Here is a 21915-nt window from a genome sequence, read left to right as displayed (position 1 = left end):
TTTTGTTTGTTCCTCAGAAACAGAGGTTGGGTCTCGATGGGAAGCTTCGAGAACGTCGACATATCCTACAAAAAAGTCGGAGACGGACATCCGTTGAGACTTTGGCGCGTTTGCACCGAAGTCGAGGCGCCACCCACCGAGGTGCTTACTCGCATACTCTGGGAACGACAGGTCTGGGACAAAGAACTGGTCTCGGCGCGAGTGGTGATGAAAATGGACACGCAAGCGGAACTTTACCAGTACACAAACACTACAATGGAACCGCATTTGATCAAAGACTTTTGCGTGATCCGGTCGTGGAGGACCGATTTGAATAAAGGCGGTTGTGCCATCGTCGAGACGTCCGTCGAACATCCGGATGCCAAATTACCAAAAGGCGCGGTTCGCGGTATCGTCTTGGCTTCCAGATATCTGATAGAGCCGTGCGGTTCTGGCAAGTCTAGAGTGTTGCACCACTCCAGGGTCGATACAAAGTAAGAAGACATACATAAATACATTCTTCTTCTTGTTCTTTATCTTCTCCTTACAATCCCAACTACATGGGCCGGCTACCCTAGTCCTACATCTCATAGAGTTGGATCTTCTAGATATCACACTGTATTCCTTCCATCCGTCTTTTCTTTGGTATTCCTCTTCCTCTTTTTCTCTCTACATTCATCATCATAACACCCCTCACTGCGTCTGCCTCGTTTCTTCTCATAACATGGCCGAACCATCTCGACCTATTCTCTCTCATTTCGCCCACAATTGATGCAACTCTTAGACTCCCCTTTATGTAATAATTTCTTATTCTATCCTCTAGTTCAGTTTTCTTGTCTATTGCCCAACATGCCGACCCATATAGCATTGCTGGCCTCACTACAGTCTGATAACGTCTACCTTTCAATCGTGTAGGCGTCATCCTGTCCCACAAAACACCCGACGCTCCCCTCAACTTCAGCCATCCACATTTTTTTGTACCACCGAACCTAAGTACTTAAACCTTTAAACCTCACACACTTGATCATCACCCATCTGCATTATATGTCCTGCCCTGTTATTCCTCTGTCTTTTCCTCCACATACATTAAAATATTTTTAAAAAAATAATTACCTAACGTTACATTACTTTTACTCGTTACCCAGGGGCAGGACCTGCGACTGGTATAACAAAATATTTGGCCACATCACTTCGAAATACCTGTCGAAAATCCGAAAATCGTTTCAACACTCGGCCGAAGGACCCGAGAGTAAAGTTTGATGTACAAAAAGTGTTGTATTTATATTCTTATATTATTAACTATTATTATTGTTATATTTTGTAAATATCTATTGTTATATCTTTCGTTGATTCACCTACCTATAGAATATTATGCAGGTACCACCATTTACTTCCACATACATATTCTGGTTATTTTTTATTTTTTTATTTCTGTAACCAAGATGATGAAAAAAACAAAACAATTAAATACCCCCATTGTTATAACAAGTTAGACTGATCATTTAAGAGTGCACTAACGTTTAATAGAATTATTCCTTATATATAAATATATCATTTTATTCTCATTCATATATAACTTTATATTATTATATTTAAAAATACACAAAAAAAATCGATTCCGCCTGAAACGTTATTGCGATAAACCTCTTTGTTTGTACTCAATTGAGATGTGAATTACAATAATTGTTTTAAACGTACCAACTATAGTTCCTATAATACCTAAATAATATGATTCGCATGTTATAATATATTTTACGTTTACTTGTTTCATTAAAATTATACTTTATCGAACACAAATACCTACTACGTACCATTACTTATACAATATATATAAATAATACTTGGGACCATTGTTGTCATTTGTTAACACATCACATGGAAGAGGACTTATACTTAATCTTTATAGAAGTTCGGTAAGTTGATTACCAATTATTTTTAAGCGATTGAACTTTAAAAATCTGTAAAAAAAAAAATGTTTAAAAAATACTATTTATACAAATAATATTATATTAAATTATATTTTATTTAAATTTAAAAATGTTGTGTAAGTGTATTTCGTGTTATTTTTTGTATGATAATTATTGTTAGACTATAGTTACCTTTATTATATAATACTATTGTGTTAAATTTATGTTTTACAAGCAAATAAAATACAAAACATTTGTTTTATGTTTCACGGTTGAATTTTTTTTTTTAATACAAATAATTGAATCCCAATAATGTAAGACACGAGTAAGAAAATCTAAACTCTTGTTCAGTCCTTATAACTAAACAATGACTTATAATAACCGAGAAGCTATTTTCAATGATGAACGAATAAGACCATTCCACTTACAAAAAAAAAAATATATGTGTTTTATACTTTGAATTCCCAATTTTCTCTGCCTTAAAATCTGCCACTCTCGGTTTATTGACATCCTGTTTTAAACGTTTTTGTGAAAGCGCATTTTTGATCTTCTGTTAATTAATTACTTGATCTATACTGAATTTTTTTCAAGTTAAACTGATTTAGTAGCCATTTTAGATATGCCGTCTAATTTTAAGGTGAACAAATAACAAGTTTTTTCTAGTTATTAGACCTCTAAAGCTATTTTCGTTCCCGCAAGAGGTAATTGAAATATCTTTAGAACTAAAAGTTCAGAAATTCGTTATTTCTTGAAATCCAACTCTAAAACTTGTTAGGTATTTTATGTATGTATGTTTCAAATTTTTTTTCTCCAAATTGCAAACGACCGCCATTATTTTAAATACATGTACTTACTTAAAAGCTATAATATTTAGATAGATTATGAGCATATCACTTTAACCCTTGTAAGGTTTTTGATATAATTAAAACATTCTATATAGAAAAAAAAAACAATTTTTAATTCTAACCTTGAGATGGTTTTCAATTTTGGAAAAATTTTACATCAACAGTGATAACAAAATTGACAGAATTATTTTTTGGAGAGGAAAAAGTTGTTTGCCGTTTTGTAAAACCTGGTATTAGGTTTTGGTAACAACAGTGGAACAAATTATTTGCTTATCTAAATTTTGCACATTATATGAAAGGTACACATATGGGTATATAATATATTATATTTTAGTAATTTTCTGTATATTTTCAACGGTATTTGTGAAAAGTTTGTTATTATATTATTTTGTTTTGTAAATAATCAAACGATACAGCGCAGTAGAAAATATAAAAATATGTTGACACATCTGTGTATAAAAATCCTGAAAAAAAGAATGATAACCGATTCGAGAATACTGTCAACTTGACATGATATATACAGGGTGATCCAACTAACGTAAGACACTCATTTTCTCTGAAAGTATGAATATTTTGCGAATTTTTTTTTCCCTAAAATTTTAGGTACATATTTAGCTACATTTTTCAATATTTAGAAAAATTTTATCTTCAACCCTTATACGTTAAATAAGTACGAACCTCGTTTTTTCAAATGGGAACATATGTTTTAAATTCCATAAATATAAAGACAAAAAATCTAAAAAAATGTTAATTTTCATCCAAATGGATGAAAATTAACATTGTTCGCTGTTTATGACTTTGTAAAGATTTGAATTTTTGTCTATATTTCTTAATAATTTCATTCGATTCGACAAAGACAAGTAGTTTTATTACGACGGTCATCACATCAAATATAATAATAATTTGATGTTAACGCATTCCGTATCATAATCAGATATAATAAATAACCATACATTATTAGACGAAAGGTAGACTGTTACGGATAACGGACTTTACACTTTAACCTAATCTAGCTGGAGCTAGTCATTAGCTGGTTATCTCGGATAACAATCTAGTATCTAAACTATGCATCAGTTACCACGGAATAATCGAGTGACCAGTACCAATAATATATTTTATTATTTGTACAAAATCACATTATATTTATTATTTGTACATAACCTCATCGCTAACAAATTTCGACTTCGAAGTTCACACGTTTTCCATTAGTGAAATGAGAAATTGCAAACTTAATTAAAAAATGTTAGTAATTTTACATTTTACTAGTAAGCAAATTAAATCCAAAATTCCTTATTTAGTGTAAATTGTTTAAAACAATTATTTGAGCACAGAACATATTTTGAATAAATTGAACATAACTAAACAAATAATAGTAACGCTTCTCGACGCGTGTCTATTCAATGTATGCACTTATGAGATTGTAAGCCAAATTTTAAAGCTATTGTTTACTACCTATAAAAACTAAAAATTATAATTTTCAAATAGCATAATAATGATCTGTTGTACTGTGCTGTTACTTGTTGAATGTAGAACATAGATAGTAGAAAAATATGATAACTAATGATAATAATATTTTGTATTATCATCATAGCAGCAGTTATCAACCTACTTGTACCACGGTTTTTGATTTTTATGGTTAAATAGCCATTCGTTAGCTGCTGTCAATATAGGTCTGTCAACCTACCTGTCATGACGGTGTGTTAGAAAAGTCGGTAATCTATAAATATGAAACGCTGGTCAAACAAAATATCACAAAACATTTTATTGTGTTTGGTTATCTGTGTACTCATCTATCGGACAATGCGATCATAAATAAGTATTTTATTGGCTCCCGGTCTTTGGAAAACCAAAGAAATATAACAATATTTAAGAGAAAATGTAATATCTTTACAAAGTCATAGCTAACGACTAGATGGATAAAAATTAATAATTCAAACGATAACATATTTTTAAATTTTTTGCCTACAAATTTATGGAATTAAAAACATATGTTGCCATTTGAAAACGTGAACTTAGACCCTTTTTATCGTATAAGGGATGAAAATAAAAATTTTCGAAGCATTGAAAAATGTAGTAAAACTTATACCTAAAAGAATAGGAAAAAATGTTTTTTCAAAATATTCATATTTTCCGAGAAAATGAGTGTCTTACGTTAGTTGGATCACCCTGTATATCAGTAATTACAAAAAAAAAAAAGGCAGCGTTTTATATTTATATTATTCAAAAAGACAATGTCGCCCAGTTATTTATAATATCATTTAACAGGCGACTTAAGCATACTGAACGGACAAACTTTACCAACAGATGAGGACAACAATCAATTAGGCTAGAATGAGATTTAAAAATTCAGTCATTTGTTGAACATTGCATCTTATAGTATTATCTTCTAAATTTTCAACTCAAATTGCCCCTTAAATACAGATTTTTGAAGTATAAAATATATATTAATTTAAATTGAATAAACTATTTAAAAAAAACAAAAGGTTATTTCAATCATCATAGTAACCGTTCTATTAAAAGACGGTAATAAATAATAATCCAAGTAATTATGTATTTTTGGTCGTCAAGGCTAGTTTTCTCTGCCGTTGTCTAGCTACCCTCGACGTTTGAATACGTTTACTTTTCACTTGCCCGCCACCGTTTCAATTACGCACAATTTTCTACAATTTTCTACACACACCAGTAATTTTTTCCCCAAGTATGTTTTACGCGATGCCTGAAGAGCATTCCTCGCCGTTTCGGTCGATTCCTGGCCGTTCCCAGTGGGACGTACTGAGGATGGAACAGGAGTCCGTAATGAAATGGCTCTTTAATACACCGCCAGCTTCGGCTGGCCTAATTTCCGGGACTTCAAACCACGAGCCAATGGACTGGCGTCATGTTGATAAACCCACGAGCTGGGAACTATCGACAACAGACGCGGAGCCCATGGACTGGGAATCGACGGACGCGGAGCCCATGGACTGGGAATCGACGGACGCAGAGCCCATGGACTGTACCCCTGACGAACTTATACGGGTCCGTTGTTAATTGTCATGTTTAGCTTTTGTTGTACACGCTCTATGTTTCACTGTTACTATTTTTTCAGATCAAGTTTTCCATAAATCAGCTCATGGACTGTACCCCTGACGAACTTATACGGGTTCGTTGTTAATTGTTATGTTTAGCTTTTGTTGTACGCTTTGTTTTACTATTATCCTACTTTTTCAGTTCAATTTTACCTTAAAACTATTGTTTTTTTCGTTTATTGCTTTGTTTACTAAATATTAAATTTTAGTAATAATTTTTTGATTTTTGTATACATTTAATTCGCAAAGTTTATTATTTACCATGTTTTCGTTTTTTGATTGATTTTTCTTACATATAAAACATATATGTTATATATATGTTTTTTTTTTACATAATATTTAACATTTGTTTTTGAATTATATTTTGTTCTCTATTCTGTACAATATTAATTGTTTAAATTGTATTTTTTATTTGTTATAATTTATTTTTACACTTGTATAAGAAATTAGAATATTAGTTTTATAATAAAATGTATATTTCTGTCTTTGCTCAACTGGTTTGACGATTTTACTACCTATTTTAATTGTAGCTGTATATTTTTTTTCACATGTTATAGATTTGAATTTTGTTTCATATAATATATGCGCATTCGTTAACATGGTTACAGTTTTTGTTGGATAATGTTTTAGACACTGAAAAACGTTATGAAACAACCACACTCCTTTGCTTGACAACTGATAGATAATAATAATAGAATGTTTATTAAAGTGAACTGCTCAGCAGGTTGACAGTGTGACATGGTGTAAGAATCGGATGAGTTGCAGTTTTAAAACATGATTATAGAAATCTAAATGATAAAATAAATTATAAATTTAATCTTAAGAATTTTAAAATTAGTATGGGAAATTAAAATGGTTAACTGACAATTTGGTTAAATCAACTATACCTATTTACATAACTTATGTAACATAAGTAATATTAATTTTTGACGAGTTCCTCTAAAACATAATAGTTTTGTCAAACACGAATTTATAGCTATATTTTTACTTAATTTTTTGTTGTAAAAATGTTTCCAGTAATAATATTACTGTCTTCAATACACAAAAATGAGTAAACAAATGTGTGATTTTCAGTCAATAATAATTAAAATGTGTAATTAACAAAAAGGCAAAACATTTCTAAATAGTAATAGTTAATTACGGTTAAGTGAAATACATTATTTTTGGTTTTAATACATTTTATACACAATTTGATAAACGATTGTATGGGAATCGAAAGGAATTGTGTATATTCATATGATACATTAAATAAATTTCCTTTTAAAATATGTTATTCACAAGTAATGTATAAATTATTTTGGAAAATTTAGTATAATAAAGATTTGCGTTAAACTCTTTCAGCTAAATCAATTATTTAACATCTAATTTCTAATGGCGCATTAAATATGTGCTTTTGTTTTTATAAATCTGAACGTATTACATCAAATTTGTTATATTCCTTTATCGGAAAAAAGTTACTTTATTTTAATAATTACCACAGTGAACTACAATAGTAATTATATAAGTTTTTTTTTAATTAGAAACATTTTAAATAAGGAATAGCCTACCTAGGTGTTCAATGGTTTTGAGTCACGGCAACTACATACAATACAACAAAAATAAGGTATGCAACACACAGCATCTTCGCCTTTATTTGCACACTTCTTTAAACATTTCGCACATATTTGGCCCATCTTTTTTGCTTTTTCTTCTACACTTCTGTCTTCTACAAACATTCAGAGTTATCAGAACACTAGGTTATTTTAAAGTAGATACTTTTAAAATTGCACACAATTTACTAGCCATTAAGACATTCTAGAAATAAAATATCAAGCTCGTGTCCAACAACAATATTAAGAAGAAGAAAAATTACACTTAACAGGTATAAAATTTTTTAGTATATATATTCAAAACATATATACTGACCGTTTGACTCCTTATGAAGCATATCCGCTAAATCCAAAAATGTTTATAAATCAAATTAAATGTTTGCTAACGATAAATTGACCATTATGGTATGTAGAAAAAATAATAATAAAATGTGTGTTATTTTCAAAAATAACTTGAATGCAGTTTTAAATTAATTCCAAAAAAAATCGTTTACAATAATGTAACAACATAATGATGAAAAACGTGCATTGATTGGGGTGAAAAGTATAAGATTTATATTTACACTTAAAAATATTAACGTTAAGTATCCATTGAGGAATTTAAAAATTCAATGAATAATGTACACTGAAGCTGAGATTAAAGACACTAAAGAAAAAAATGTTTTTTTCTAATTCAGAAATAACACCAGACATTTACTTCATTATTGTTATTATTGTTTAAACTATTTTATACAAAAAATTACATATTGTACTGACGTGTAATACTCTTATAATTTTTTTCCTCCGACTTTTGTTTACCTAATGCAAAAAAAAAATAGATACAAAGCAAATTACTGTTTGCAATTTTAAGGTGCCATTATGTGGTCTTTATAAAATAAATCATTTTGTAGGTATCAATTTTTAAAAGATTTTTTTTTTTAGTTTTTAATTTTTTTAAGGTATAAATATCAGTTTTAAACAAAATGTTGCTTGTATACAAAATCATCATTAGAAAAAGAGGAATAAACCGGTATTTATTTTTTTTTTTTACAAAATAACTACTATCCAACTAATTTAAGCCTTAGAATGTAAAAATTGTGAAAACATTGATATATATATACACCCTTAATACTACTTAATAGTACTCTAAAATATTTTTTTTAGGAGTATAAAATATTTTTAATTTATTCCTCATTTAGTTGCGAACAATTTCGATATACTTACATAACACATTATTCTAACAATAGATAAGAAAAAAAAAACAAGTTTTAAATACAAATATATTTTTTTTTATTATTATTACCCTCGGCAGCAAAGGCCATTATATAATTTATATAATAATATTGATATAATAAATATATAATATATAATAGCTGACCAAAGCAATCATAATGCCTAAAGAGTGTACATATATATTATAGTTATTATATTACTAATATAACCTTCAAATTTCTAAACTATTACAATAAGCGTTCAAGCAAAGACAAAAAAAAACCCAAATAATGTTATAAGTTTAAAAAGATATTTTATAAGCAGTAATTAAAAAAAAGGAACACAGATACATGCACTGATATAATATGTATTTGACGTTGGATTGGTAAATGAACAATAACTTAATAAAATGAGTAAAAAATCCTAAACATTTGGTTTGACTAAAAATGATAATAATTAGTAGGTACCTAGTTATTGTGTTTTATTTATCGATGGCCAACTGGAAAAACTACTCTTAAAAATGTATTCCAAAATTATATTAATTTTTATCAATTTTAAAGTATGTTAAAAGTTTGACGTTTACAAGGCAATAAGATATTAAGAACAACAAAATGGAATAATATAATTATTGTTATCAAAAGTTATGCGTGCTATTGTTCTCAACTAGATATTATTTCTTAAAAAATTTTAATTAAAATTTTTTCACAATTGTCTACTCCATTTGGTAATGTATTTCAACTTTTTATAAAAGAGTTTAAGTTGGTCTTGCTGTGACTTTATAAATAATAAGTTTCAGAATATAACAGTCAATTTGTGATAGTTATTATATTAAAAGTCCAAACCAATATAATACAACATTACTAAAGTATGAAATTGATGTCCAGGAAGATCTTTTAAGAGGGGTTTTCCCAGTTTTTTTTTTTAATGTATAGTACTAGATATTGTTCTACACATTTTAAATAGAACATATAAAACCAGAGATCCATAGTCTTGATATATATAATTTAATGGCATGGAAGTTTGTCAAGTATAATATTTTGTTATAGTGTTGTGCAGTGCAGAATTATTATTGTTTAACCTATTTTCTGCAAAATTGAAAAAAAAAACAAACAAACAAATACTCACTTGTTCGATAAATATTATGTTTGTGTGGGTTTTTTTTTTTTACAAAACATAAACTTGAGTACTTATTTATATAGTTGTGCAAATGTGCAATTTAAACAAGAATGACGCATCTGAAAAATTCAACAGCAACATTTTCCATATACTTATATTATGTGCCTACAACTTTTATCCAAACTGCTAATGCTAATTCGGACCAACTAACTGCACCTGAAAGAGAATACTGAAGCCAAAGTAATTTTTACTAATATTTTAAAACTATTATAGGTGTTTAGCTTATACCTAGCATTTACAATATAAAGGTTAAAGTTTTCCCCCCAAACAGCCATTCTTATCTATAGGAAACTGTTATTATTTTAGCTCAAAGAATATTACAAATGAAATTCGTGTCATAAATCAAAATAAGTTTTTAATAGTTATTGTTTGTTAAAAAAATGGTTTTTATATTTTTATATTAAAGTCAGAATCGTCACTTAATAATTCCAATTAAATTCATTAATCGACTGATAAATGTTTTGCTTAAAACTTTTTTTCTAGCCCAAAAAATTGATGAATTTTCCAACTTGTAAATTATTAAGTTCTATCACTCACTCGATTTGAAAATTAATTATTAGTATCTGAAACTTCTATATTGTAATAATTAATGTATTTAAAATAATTGTTTTTTTTTTAAATTTAAAGTGCACTTGTGTTGTATAGAAAATATTGAAATAACGTCTAGATTAATTTTTATATAGTTTATTAATCTGCTTACTAAAAACTTAAAGCTTAATGTGTTCTTTTTGGCATACCTGTTATTAAAATTTAAATACTTTCTAAATTAATTTTAAAAAAAAACCACGACCGTTTTCAGATAATAGAAGATTCGTCCAGTGATTGTAGAAAAAATTGGATTAGATCAAGAACAATGTAAACAATATTAACTTCACATTTAATCATATTTTTATTTTGGTCATCTTCGTTGCGAAACCACAAAGCAGTCGATTTTAAGGAAATTATTTTCATTTGTAAAAAATTAAAATATGTATCTCATGTTGTTTTTTTCTACAGTACTACTAATTAGTTATTTAATGTTATCAAACAGCATATGCGTCTTCAGAAGTGTTTAACTATATTATTACCATCCGAAAGATGTTTAAAGTGCCCAAAAAAAAAAAAAAAAATAGCACATAATAATATGTAATATACTATTAAAATTGATGAAATCTAAAAAGTAAAGCGAAATAAATAGTTTCTTCAATACCTGTTCGGCTGCACATCGAAGCCAAAAATTAATCGTTTCATCGACAACTGCACCACATCGGGGTCTCCCTATAATAACATATATTATTTATATTTAAATATTCAAAGTTTGTGCTTTTTTTCTTTTGTATTTTATATTATGCAGACTTTTTGGTGAACGTTGTGAAGAAACCATTGCAGAAAAATAAACTCAACCGTTAAAGAATGCGCTTAACAAAGGAAAGACGTAACGATAGTTGAGAATTGGCATATCGGGTACGGCTAAGACGGAAATACAGTTAATCCGACTGTGTAGTCTAATAATAATATGTTGATAATGTCTAACATGTTATCATTAGACTATTTAATAGTCGGGTCGATAGTATTTCAGTCTTAGCCGTTCTCAATATTCCAAGTCTTTTTTTGTCTTTGGGTCTTTCATTTGTTTAGCGCATTCTATAACGGAAAAGTTTAATTCGCTGCAATGGTTTTCAAAAAGTTCATAAAGTATAATATAGATTTTATATACCTAAAATATTATTTTTTTTTTAAATGTTTAAAAATATCTTAAAATGTGAAATGTTAAAAAAAAAAATGTTTCAAAATACAACAAAATTTTCATGACTCCAAAATGACTTGCATCTTGTGCAATATTATTAGTTATTTAAAAAAGGGTTAAATTAGAGTAACTTGATTAAAATGTTTTATCGAAAAACTGTTACCCTTATTGAGGATTATAAATTATGTGTCACTGTTAAAAGAGAAATTTTAAAATAAAAATAACCTTTTAGAAAATATACAATAACAAAAGCTTTATTATGATTGTAATTCTGTTTTCTTCAAATTTAGCAAAATAATGGTTTTCAAAGCGGTAAGTTCAAACACTTATCACCTATAACCGCTTCTACCACCGTATCGCCACAGGAACTGTTGTGAATCGCGAAGAAAATATTAAATTAATCGTACGCGTCTTCGAATACATCATACGAGTCGACGTCGTCAACACTTAAGTCCGACTCGTAATCTTCAGTGTTTTCCAACGGTACTCCGATAGCCATCATTTTCCATTTATTGATGGCTGAAAAATAAACAAATACATTAATCTCTGTCGTAAAAAATACAAAATTGAATCACAAATTTACATTTTATCCAGGCGGTGTAGTTGTTGGCTTCAACGTGATCCAGGTCGTACGTCAAATACTTGTGTCGTCTGCCGCAAGTAAACAAATGCGGCCATTTGTAACCTACGACGTTTTACAATAAATTATTAAATCATTTACTAATTATTTAGTAACCGCAACGTACTCGAGTTGATCATTTTTTCCGCTTTAACGTAAATACCCTGAAAATTCCGTTTGTACGACACGTTTTCATCTTTAATCAATCCGAACAACACCGCTTTGAATAGATACGAGCCGTTTTTGCATCGTACACTGTAAAAATGCATTTTACGACACAAAACATAAATGGTACATTTTATACATATGAAAAATAAATTTACAATAAAACAAAATACGTATCACGTTTAATAATACAATAATGTGTACCTTAACGTGATCGATTCCAAATTGGATTCAACGTGGAACGAGTCAAATTCCAAAATATCGAATTTTAAGTACACGTAAGAAACGTCTTGGTACCAAACACACTTGGGTACAATCGATTCTGCGTTGTTCGTGTTGCAGGTCAAGCAAAAAGGTTGATTACGTTCTGGCGCGTTTCGTCTAGATCTTATCGTTGTTTTTCGAGTACACGCTTTCTCAGATTTCTCGTTCAGTTCATCCGATTCGGATTCAACGTCAACGGTCAATTCGGTTGGTTTTTCTGAACACGAATCATCGTTTTCGGCGATTTCTCTAATCGTCAGCAGCCCGTCGTTTTCTTTCTTATCTTCCGACACTGTTTGAGTAAGATTTAAGTATTCCTAAAAAAAAAAAAATAAATAATTTCAAATATTTGTTACTTTTTTACAAATGAATTTTTAACATACGCCACATTTTGAGGCGTTCACAACAAAAATGACGACCGATTCCATGTGGGTTCAACGACGGGTACCGTAACCTAACTTGGACGGACACAATGAGGGTAATAATTATCGTAGGTTATTCGGAAAATTCACATGAAATCGGTCGTCGATTTTGCGTGCATCATCACAACTACGAGTATGTTTTAAATTTGAGATGCTCAATTACTCTAACCTCTCCTAAAACTGACTTTCCAAATGAATTTAGCAACTCAATTTCAGCTTCGATATCTTCAACGTCCGTCGAATCTAGTAATTTTTCGATATCAAATTGATACGGTTTGTCTTTTTCATTGTATTCTTTGTTGTTATCTTCTTGACAAGAATCGCTACTTAGCGCGTCAATAACACCGACGACCCTATTCATTTGGACTTCATTGCAATGGCGTTTAAATAAATCCATGAAATTCAAATTCACGGTTATATTCTCGTCGTATAGTATTACATCGTAAAGATTGCCGTCTGTAAATTTTGCTTTTACTACGTTGTCGACTACCTAAACAGTTAAACTTACTTCATACAAGTCTATGGAAAACAAATCGGCAAGTAACTAATTCGATACTCACTTTAAGGTACATCGGGTTTTCAGTTAATTGAAAAAAGTAATTAGTCAACTCTAAAAGGTCGTCTTCGTCGGGTACACTCTCGTTAATGCCACTCAAACTACACTCGACAATCTACACAAAAGACAAATTTTGATTGAGCAAATTTTTTTTCAAATTTTGTACAAAAAAAAAGTATTTTTAAAACACTCACTTGAAACGGTAAGTCAGATATCATATTCGGTTGTATAGTGCGTAGACTATTGCGCTTAACGTCGAGAAATTCTCCATGATCGACGAATAGAACTTCCACATAATTGTTATCCAAAATGCTTGTGACCATGGCACGGTTATATCTATATAATATAATATATGTAATATATAGTTAATTTTATAATCTTTAAATCAAATAATTATAAATATTTTTTTACTGAGTGGCGGTTAGGTGTGGATTTCTAGCTAAGCATATGGCTCCTTTAACGATATGAATTAATTTCTCTGCGAGATTTTGTTCAATGTAACTGTCGATTTTTTTTTGCAGATTTTCCAAACTATTTAAAATTAAAAAATAACAATAAGAGTTTATTTTAATATTATGTGAGTTTTTAAAATTGTACGGTTAACAATTACCTGTCGTAGAATTTTGTGTTACAAACAAAAAATTGTCTTGGACTTATGACGTAGCCTATAGATACAAAACAAACATCTTTTTCTAAATGTGCCCACTGGGGCGTCGGCAGTTTGTAAAAAGACATGTAATCATTTAGGGTGAATTCGTCTGGAAATAAATGTTGTCTTGTATCGATAAAAATAGTCCCTCAATATAGTGTCTCTCTTATACTTACAATTATTATCCTCTGTGAGGATTTTTTTTAAACCCGACGGTGTGTTCATTTGAGCTGAGTTACTTAATTCAACAAGTTTGTCAATGTGGTCGAAATTTTTATCGGCATATCCCTTGTCGACTAATAAATCGGGCAATACTAGTTCATTGACGTATATTTTTTTTTTCGCGTGCCAATATTTCCTATACAAGTGTTCCATCCATACGGTCGTACCCAAAGCCATTTTAATCTAAAAAAAAAATGCCGAAAACCAATGGAGGATTTTAATACAATTTTTGACAATTCCTACCGATAGCACGAGAAAAACAAACAACCAATATTCTAACCTTTATTATCAACGACTCTTGGCAATCTTCTATGTATTGTAGATCTTTTTTGACAAGAATGTTGGCTTGGGGACACCAGGTTTTATCGTAGTCGACGGGTTTCACGCAAGCTAAAATCAGGTCCACCGTACTCGTGGGCAAACTTTTTAACCTTTCGGGCAAAACGAATATCCTCCATTTCTAAGCGAGACAATTAATAAATTCATCGAATATAAAATTAATTACATCACAGTCGAGAAACGATATTTTAACACTTACAGACACCGTGTCCACACACCCTTGATCGATCAGTTTGACTTTTGCTTTCGGATTCAGAGTGTCGTTGTCGAGTATGTCCAAAATAATAGCTCTGAAATATTCGTAAATGCCTTCGCTAAACCCGTTGGTCGTTTCTATTTGCACCGCTACTTTGTCGCCGATTTTTAGATTTTCATGAAGAACTCTAGAACGTAACAAAAATGTATTCATTAAATAATATAAAAAAAAAGGTATCGAGGGGCTTACACGAGATGAGAAAAAAAAAACAAATAACATAAATAATTTTTAACAAATTGAGGTTTCGATAAACACTTACTGTTGTTTTTGACTGGAAAAATAACAATTGACTTTGGAACTAGCGACGGAAGAATAATCTTCAACATTCGACCAAAAAGGGAAATCCTCAACACTTTTGGTGTTGCTTAATTTCAAAAGTTTAACAGACATGTGCGACGCGTCGTAAACATTCAATACTTTTATTATAGCAAGTCCAGACCTGAAAAAATACAAAATATGTATTTTAGTAGTAGTATTGTACGTATACGTCAGCGACAATATTGGGCAATTTTTTTACAATAATTACTTAATACTACTGACTTTGGAATATTATCGCACGGTTCGTCCAGCTCTTTGACTAAAATGTGTCGATTACGACACAACTCCGATTTTGGACAATGCCCGAATTGCTGTAAGTTTGGACAAAAAAGTAGGTTTATCTTTGTTTTCTCCAACTCTTCGGATATAAGCTAAACAAAATATTTAAAAAATACATTCATTACATTGAATTACTTAAAACTAAATTGATTTTAAATTAAAATATAATGTATACTAGCTCTTAACATACATTTGCCTGTGTTTCTAGTACTGGATTCACTTTACCGTTGCCGAATAATTTCATTTGTTGTACAATTTTAGGCAAGTCCATCATATTTTTTTCGTTTAAAAATACATATGTATTACGAGTCTTTTTCTAAAAAAAAAAATGTAAGATACGAATAAAACTACTTGATAATAATTTATTATTAAAATTTAAATAGTTACTTGAAAATTAGTACTGGAAACTTGCAGAACGCTAAATCTGATTGAAAATTTGTGTTTTTTAATTGGCATGTCATAATGTATCAAACAGTCGGCGCTGTCGATGTAGAAATCAAACAGCATATCGTCATTACAAATCAACACGAATTTGTTCTTAGTCAATGGTTTTTCCCAACTTTGAGATACATAAACTATTGGGGCAAAAAAAAATGTAGAAATACTACATTATACTACACGGAACCTAAATTGAGCTTTTAACATAATAACGCCGTTTAAATTGCTATGCGATTAATTTACCTTTTGCACTTTTTAAATCTCCTGGCAGATAAATTTCCAAATCCGAATTGTGTTTATTTAAGTAATGCAATATTTCTTTATGATCCTTGCAACTCGATGTTATCAGGATACACCGACGTCCTTCGATGTTCTCTTTCAAACATTCTAAAATTAACATCGATAAATGCTATATAGTAAAACATTTCACAACGGGTGTTAATTTCAATTTATACTTGAAATTTTTTTCATTTTGTCTGTAACGGCCGGTATAACGTGAAATCCTATTTTCATATAACGTGCCGCCTCTAAATGTGATCCGAAAACATACTGCCATTTTACAAACAGTGCATCCAAATATTCGTCCACGTGTTTACTCCACTTGACCGAAGCCGCAACGAACTGTATTGGTTTTTCTTCTTTTAATTTTGAAAGCAATTTGAAGAAATATAACATCTGAAAACAGCGAATACGGTCGTCACCATCCCAAAGTTTTATAATAATAATCTGAAGTTTTTTTTATATTTGACTAAATATGTTCAATCGCTGGACCGTTATTTCAATAAGGTCCACAAGTATCCTATTTGACTTTTGCGTCTCAGATTTGTCTTAACGTTTTAACTTTCTGTAACTGAGAGCTAAAAAGGTATCACTTAAGTAAGCCAAACATTAGAGAAGTTCACCCCTACCCCTTCAATTTTAAGAACACGGTTGGCGAGTTTTGAAGAGGTGACATAATTTTTTTTTAATTTCACTTTAACAAGCAGTGTTTTGGTAGTTAAGATTTGAAAATAATACTGAAGGTAGTATATAGTGAGATGATCTATAGTAGATCTATAGTGGGATTATAACATACACAATTTTCTCAAAAATCTGCTTGGTCTAATGGTTTGTCTTTACTATGTCCCGACGCCACTGTGTTGGCTGTTTTTTGCATTTTATGTTATTATTATCATTTATTTTGTATGGCTATTATTGAATGAGGTCAGGTTTTAAGCCTAGCTCAGTCGCCTAAGCGGAGGATGGTAGTCTCTCTATCTCTCTCTAGATAGTTGCCTGCCCAAAGAAAGACCACTTGTAGCCACAACAATACTTGACGACATTTAAATTTAGAAAATAACTTGTTTATTTTTTTTTTTATTGTAATCAACGTGTAATTAAAAAAAAGTACTTACAACATCTTCAAAAATTCATCTTAAAATAAACGGTTTGAGATAAAAAAAAATCTACAAAGCCTATTTCGATAGCTACTAAGTTGAAAACAATTATTAGAAAATTCTGAGATGCAAAAGTCAAATGAGAAGTTTCAATTTACTGGAAACCATCTTGCGAGAATAATTTTTTTATACACAAAAAAATATATTTGTATACTTTTAAGTTGTCAACAGGCATTCAATATCCATTTTAGATTAGATAAAACTTAAATTAAAAAAATGCCCACACTAATCACAAGAACAGAAGGTACATTTCCAATTTGGCGAAACAAACTACTATCGGACCAAGACAATGCCGGCGAAGAATGAAATAAACTTTTACAAACTATAATATAGTTATATAAAGTTATTACGTCATAACTTCTTCAGTTGTCGAAAAGTATAGTAAAAAAATGATACTTAGAATGGTATCTCTAGTTAAATTGCTGTATAATAATTGTGTAAATCATATTTACTTGTTCTTTATAATTCCCTAAAAGAAGATCCATATTGTCGAAAACAAAATGTTCCAAGTTCGACCAATTAAACAGTTTCATGTTATTCAACAGATACTGAAAACTTGACGGCGTGGCAATAAGAATATCGCACCCGTTAAGTATAGATACCTATAAAAAAAAAAAAATTAAATCTGTAAGTACTCTCAATTTTACGCTAGGATATATAATTTAAAAAATTGCCACATAGGTCAAGTTTGCTCACTATTGTTTGCTGCACTGAAATGGATGAACACGCGTGAACGATTTTGATACTTTTATTAGGGACCGATTTAACCAATTCTTTAGCTAAGCTGTCTAAAACACTGCAAGATCCCAATGAACTACTTAATATCACACATTTTGGTCCCAAAGTATAATTATCCTATAATACATAACAAAAAAAAAAATTATACATAATATATAGTAAAATGTTTAAAAGTTAGTATTATTATATTTTAAGTGTATTTATTTTCAATAAATATTGGTTTAAAAAAATCATACTATATTTTTAAAAAAAGAACAAAAATCAACTTTTCTAAATTTGAATTTGTATTTTTATCCATCTCTCGACTTTAAACATAGCGTTTTAGTTAATTTAAAAAAATAATTGAACTATGACTATAAAAATTATTAATTTTGAAGAAAACTTGCCTCCTTATTGTTATATAAAATTAAAGAGATTGTACTTGACAGATACGATAGTGATTTTCCTTTTGAAAAACCGACCATCGATAAGTTTTGTTTGTTCATTAAATACTGGAAAGAGTTTTGTTGAATAGGTTCCATTCGTCTGACATGTAACCTATCAAAGTTCTGAAATCAATAAATATATTATGGTTAATTTATTTCAAGTGATAAACATCAATGATTTAAACCTGAAAGATTACCTCTGCTATATAAGGATGCAGTTTAGAATGAGCCCAATCGCTAATAAACAACTTTTCAAATGGACCGTAAACAGGCAAAGTATTAGTGTTGTTTTTTGAAATGTCATAAAATAAGCTACAATAAAACAATGAATCAAATACATATATTTCACTAATAACTGTACAAAGAGTAACATTATCATAGAACTTTTTTCGTACAGTTTAAACAAAACAATAATTATTAAATTGTTTATAACAAAAATTCTTACCTACAACAACGCATAACTTATAATATTATGAAAAAAAAAAATTTAAGCATGCTATACAATAATTTTGAAACATCAATAATTTCTTTATTGCTTAAAATCGTTAAGTTTGGTTAGTACCTAACTAAGATAATATAACATTAAACTATTTACTTACTCAGGATACGATTGCAACGGGATACCTGTCATTTTAATGGTTTTTTTTTTCTATAAGATTTGTATAATATAATATTTATAGTAAATTTAGAATTACAACAGCTACGGATTAGACAGTATTGCAATAAGAGTTACAATACAAGAGCATTGTGCAAGTTAAACAATAAACTGTAATATATAATTTTTCGTCAAAAAGGCGGCAAAAGTATGATATAATTTCGGCGATTTTAAACTAAAAACACTTTATATTACTATATATTATTATTATGTTTTATTAAAATTAACCGAAAAATAGATATTAGCGCAACAATAAATGAGTGTAATAATACTGTGACAATGATGGGAACTTCGGTTATTTTTAAAAAAATTAATACACACGTTGCTTTGAGTGTGTATTTACCAGTAGGCAGACTATAATAATATGAAACCGTGTAGTTAATAGACAACAATGTTATCTAATCAAACCTTGATTTGAATTTTTTTATTATGGGCTGTGATAATCATAGATAAACGATATATGTATATCTATGGTGGTAATATACACTATCAACCTGTTACCACAGCAAAATTTGATAATCACAAATTCCCACAGATTACCGCAATGTTATCAGAGGAGCAGAAAACAGCTGATTTCAAGGTCGTCCACATTAAATATTTTCATGTAAACAGTAAATACTGCAATAATAAGAAATATTGTGAAAATCACAGCCACCACAGCGCGCGACCTTTAAAGTTAGAAAAAATACAAAAAAATAATGATAAACATATTATAATACATTATATATTTTTTTAATGATTGCGATATTGCATAAATACTATTGAAACCGAATTGGACTAGTAAAAATGTGTTGCTAGTACGCGTCATGTGAATATGAGAAAAACGGCGATCCGTCGTTTTTAACTTGTTTTTTTTTTTTTTATATATATTCTGTTCTTGAACTCAAAGTCCGAATTAAAACGTTTCAATAAACCTTCACACAAATAACAGTGATTTGTGATATCAGAAACCAATTGTTATGGGTAACACCAGTGGAAGCCAACGGCACAAATCAGCGGGTTTGATCGTTCCGTCTTCGCCGACTAAGGAAGTACAAAGTCAAGCGTTTGTGTTTGATAAAAATTTAGATCCGAACGCGTTGCACGAAACAAAACCGTTGTTTACAAAAACTGCACCCAAGTCGAATGTAAGATAATAGTTATTACTGATTTCACTAGACATTCGTTTAGTTTAAAGCCTACTTTTAATAATAATAATGGTGCATAGCTCGTTGTCTAAAAACAATAAATAATAATGTTTTCTTTTCAAAAGGACGATGATTTTACCGACGGCATACCGAGATCGTTGTCTGCAAATGATACCGAAAATAAAATGTTACCGACAGTGTTCAGATGGGAAGGTGGAGGCAAACAAGTATTCATCAGCGGTACTTTTTCTGAATGGAAACCCATTCCAATGGTTCAAAGGTAAAACTCAAAATGTAGATTTTATTAATAACTATACAATCCTAGTAAATAAATGGCGTCGCCGAATTTCCAACCATCAATGATTAGCGCTGACGCCTTACTCTGATAGTTTATTCCCCTTTCAAGTTTCATAACATAAATCTACGTGCTATTTGCAATAACATAAGTATTCGAGTGTTGTATAGTGTTAAAACAGTACTAAAGGTAGTGATAATCGTACATCTGATTAATTTGTATCAGGTATTATAATGCATTTACTGTACCTTAAGCCTTAATTTAATAACAGGCTATAATAAAATCAAACAATGTACAAAGATAACAAACTCTTGTTAGTCCTTAATTGCCTTTAAATTATCTAGTGCTTTACCAGATTAGACAAAATATTAATAGGTTTAGTGGTTCATTGAAATTTAATCGACCGATCACAGGTCACTGAATTATATTTAAGGAACCACTAGACGGCTTTTGATTCACATTGATTCACACAATTACAATTTTATCATTGTCTATTTTTTACGTTTGCAGTCACAACGATTTCGTAACTATAATTGATTTACCCGAGGGCGAACATCAGTATAAATTTTGTGTTGACGGAAGCTGGCGTTGTGATCCTAAAGTTGTAAGTTTAATCTAATAATAATAATAATAAAACGGAAACTCGAAAACTTCAAGTAAAAGTATATTTTTTTTATACCATAGTCGATGATTGACGGCGATCCAGGCATAACTAATAATAAGGTGGTAGTGAGAAAAACCGATTTTGAAGTGTTTCAAGCGTTGGATGTCGATTCGATTGGTGAAAACGGCAACGAAAAAAGTGAATTAAAGAAAACTACTTTTCATAATGATATTGTACCTACTAAAATATTATATTATTCGATTTTAGGTGGATTTTCCCAAGACATTCCTTCTTCGGTACCTTGGCAAAAAGTCTCCGGCCCTCCGATATTACCTCCACATCTGTTGCAAGTGATACTGAACAAGGACACTCCGTTATCGGTAATTGTTGATTTATTCTACAATTGGTTTTTATCATTGTATAATTACCGTACCTACATAATGAGATATAATATTATGTCTTATATTATTTAGTGCGAACCGACACTCCTTCCTGAACCCAATCACGTGATGTTAAACCATTTGTACGCTCTTTCGATCAAAGACGGAGTTATGGTATTGAGTGCAACACACCGTTACCGAAAAAAATACGTTACCACACTATTGTACAAACCAATTTGATTATGGT

The 21915-nt window shown here is 29.9% G+C and overlaps 3 protein-coding genes across 5 annotated transcripts in view; 2 read left to right on the top strand and 1 right to left on the bottom strand.

The window, feature by feature from the left end:
* The window catches only part of LOC126837960 (rho GTPase-activating protein 7), a 98292-nt gene extending 96297 nt beyond the window's left edge, over window positions 1–1995 (top strand). For both annotated transcript variants that reach the window (XM_050571997.1, XM_050571996.1), the window contains 2 exons: window positions 18–473; window positions 1125–1995. In XM_050571997.1, the coding sequence (XP_050427954.1) occupies window positions 18–473; window positions 1125–1239 (571 nt within the window). In that variant the 3' untranslated portion in view covers window positions 1240–1995. The remainder of the gene's footprint in view (window positions 1–17; window positions 474–1124) is intronic.
* Window positions 1996–10920: 8925 nt separating this feature from the next.
* LOC126837961 (putative ATP-dependent RNA helicase TDRD12) lies at window positions 10921–19640 on the bottom strand. 2 transcript variants are annotated; one of them, XR_007685655.1, is made up of 24 exons: window positions 19207–19640; window positions 18805–18919; window positions 18569–18730; window positions 18141–18299; window positions 17897–18046; window positions 16464–16683; window positions 16252–16395; window positions 15958–16145; window positions 15761–15886; window positions 15514–15662; window positions 15233–15412; window positions 14917–15100; window positions 14659–14838; window positions 14333–14561; window positions 14118–14265; window positions 13919–14038; window positions 13702–13843; window positions 13512–13622; window positions 13121–13441; window positions 12470–12846; window positions 12228–12355; window positions 12065–12166; window positions 11815–12000; window positions 10921–11012 (listed from the first exon to the last, which is right to left on the bottom strand). XR_007685655.1 is itself a non-coding variant. In XM_050571998.1 (23 exons), the coding sequence occupies exons 1-23, from the start codon at window positions 19236–19238 to the stop codon at window positions 11879–11881; spliced, it is 3789 nt and encodes a 1262-aa protein (XP_050427955.1). In that variant the 5' UTR covers window positions 19239–19640; the 3' UTR covers window positions 11709–11878. The 2 variants fall into 2 exon arrangements, 1 of the variants encoding a protein (XP_050427955.1); XM_050571998.1 differs by lacking the exon at window positions 10921–11012 and having other exon boundaries at window positions 11709–12000.
* A 248-nt stretch (window positions 19641–19888) lies between these two features.
* On the top strand, window positions 19889–21913 carry LOC126839070 (5'-AMP-activated protein kinase subunit beta-1). The gene is made up of 6 exons (XM_050574014.1): window positions 19889–20389; window positions 20515–20669; window positions 21195–21288; window positions 21369–21486; window positions 21556–21668; window positions 21762–21913. Exons 1-6 carry the CDS (start codon window positions 20222–20224, stop codon window positions 21906–21908), a joined length of 795 nt encoding a protein of 264 aa, XP_050429971.1. The 5' UTR covers window positions 19889–20221; the 3' UTR covers window positions 21909–21913.
* The last annotated feature ends 2 nt before the right edge of the window (window positions 21914–21915 follow it).

This window comes from Adelges cooleyi, unplaced genomic scaffold (genome assembly GCF_023614345.1).
Source record: "Adelges cooleyi isolate 19-005CV unplaced genomic scaffold, UGA_ACOO_1.1 ACOO_flye_CR_arks_rails_tigmint_CR_PRNA_30, whole genome shotgun sequence".
In the NCBI taxonomy this organism is placed as follows: Eukaryota; Metazoa; Arthropoda; class Insecta; order Hemiptera; family Adelgidae; genus Adelges; species Adelges cooleyi.
The sequence above is the reverse complement of the archived record's forward strand: the minus strand, read 5'-3'. Positions and strand labels throughout refer to the sequence as shown.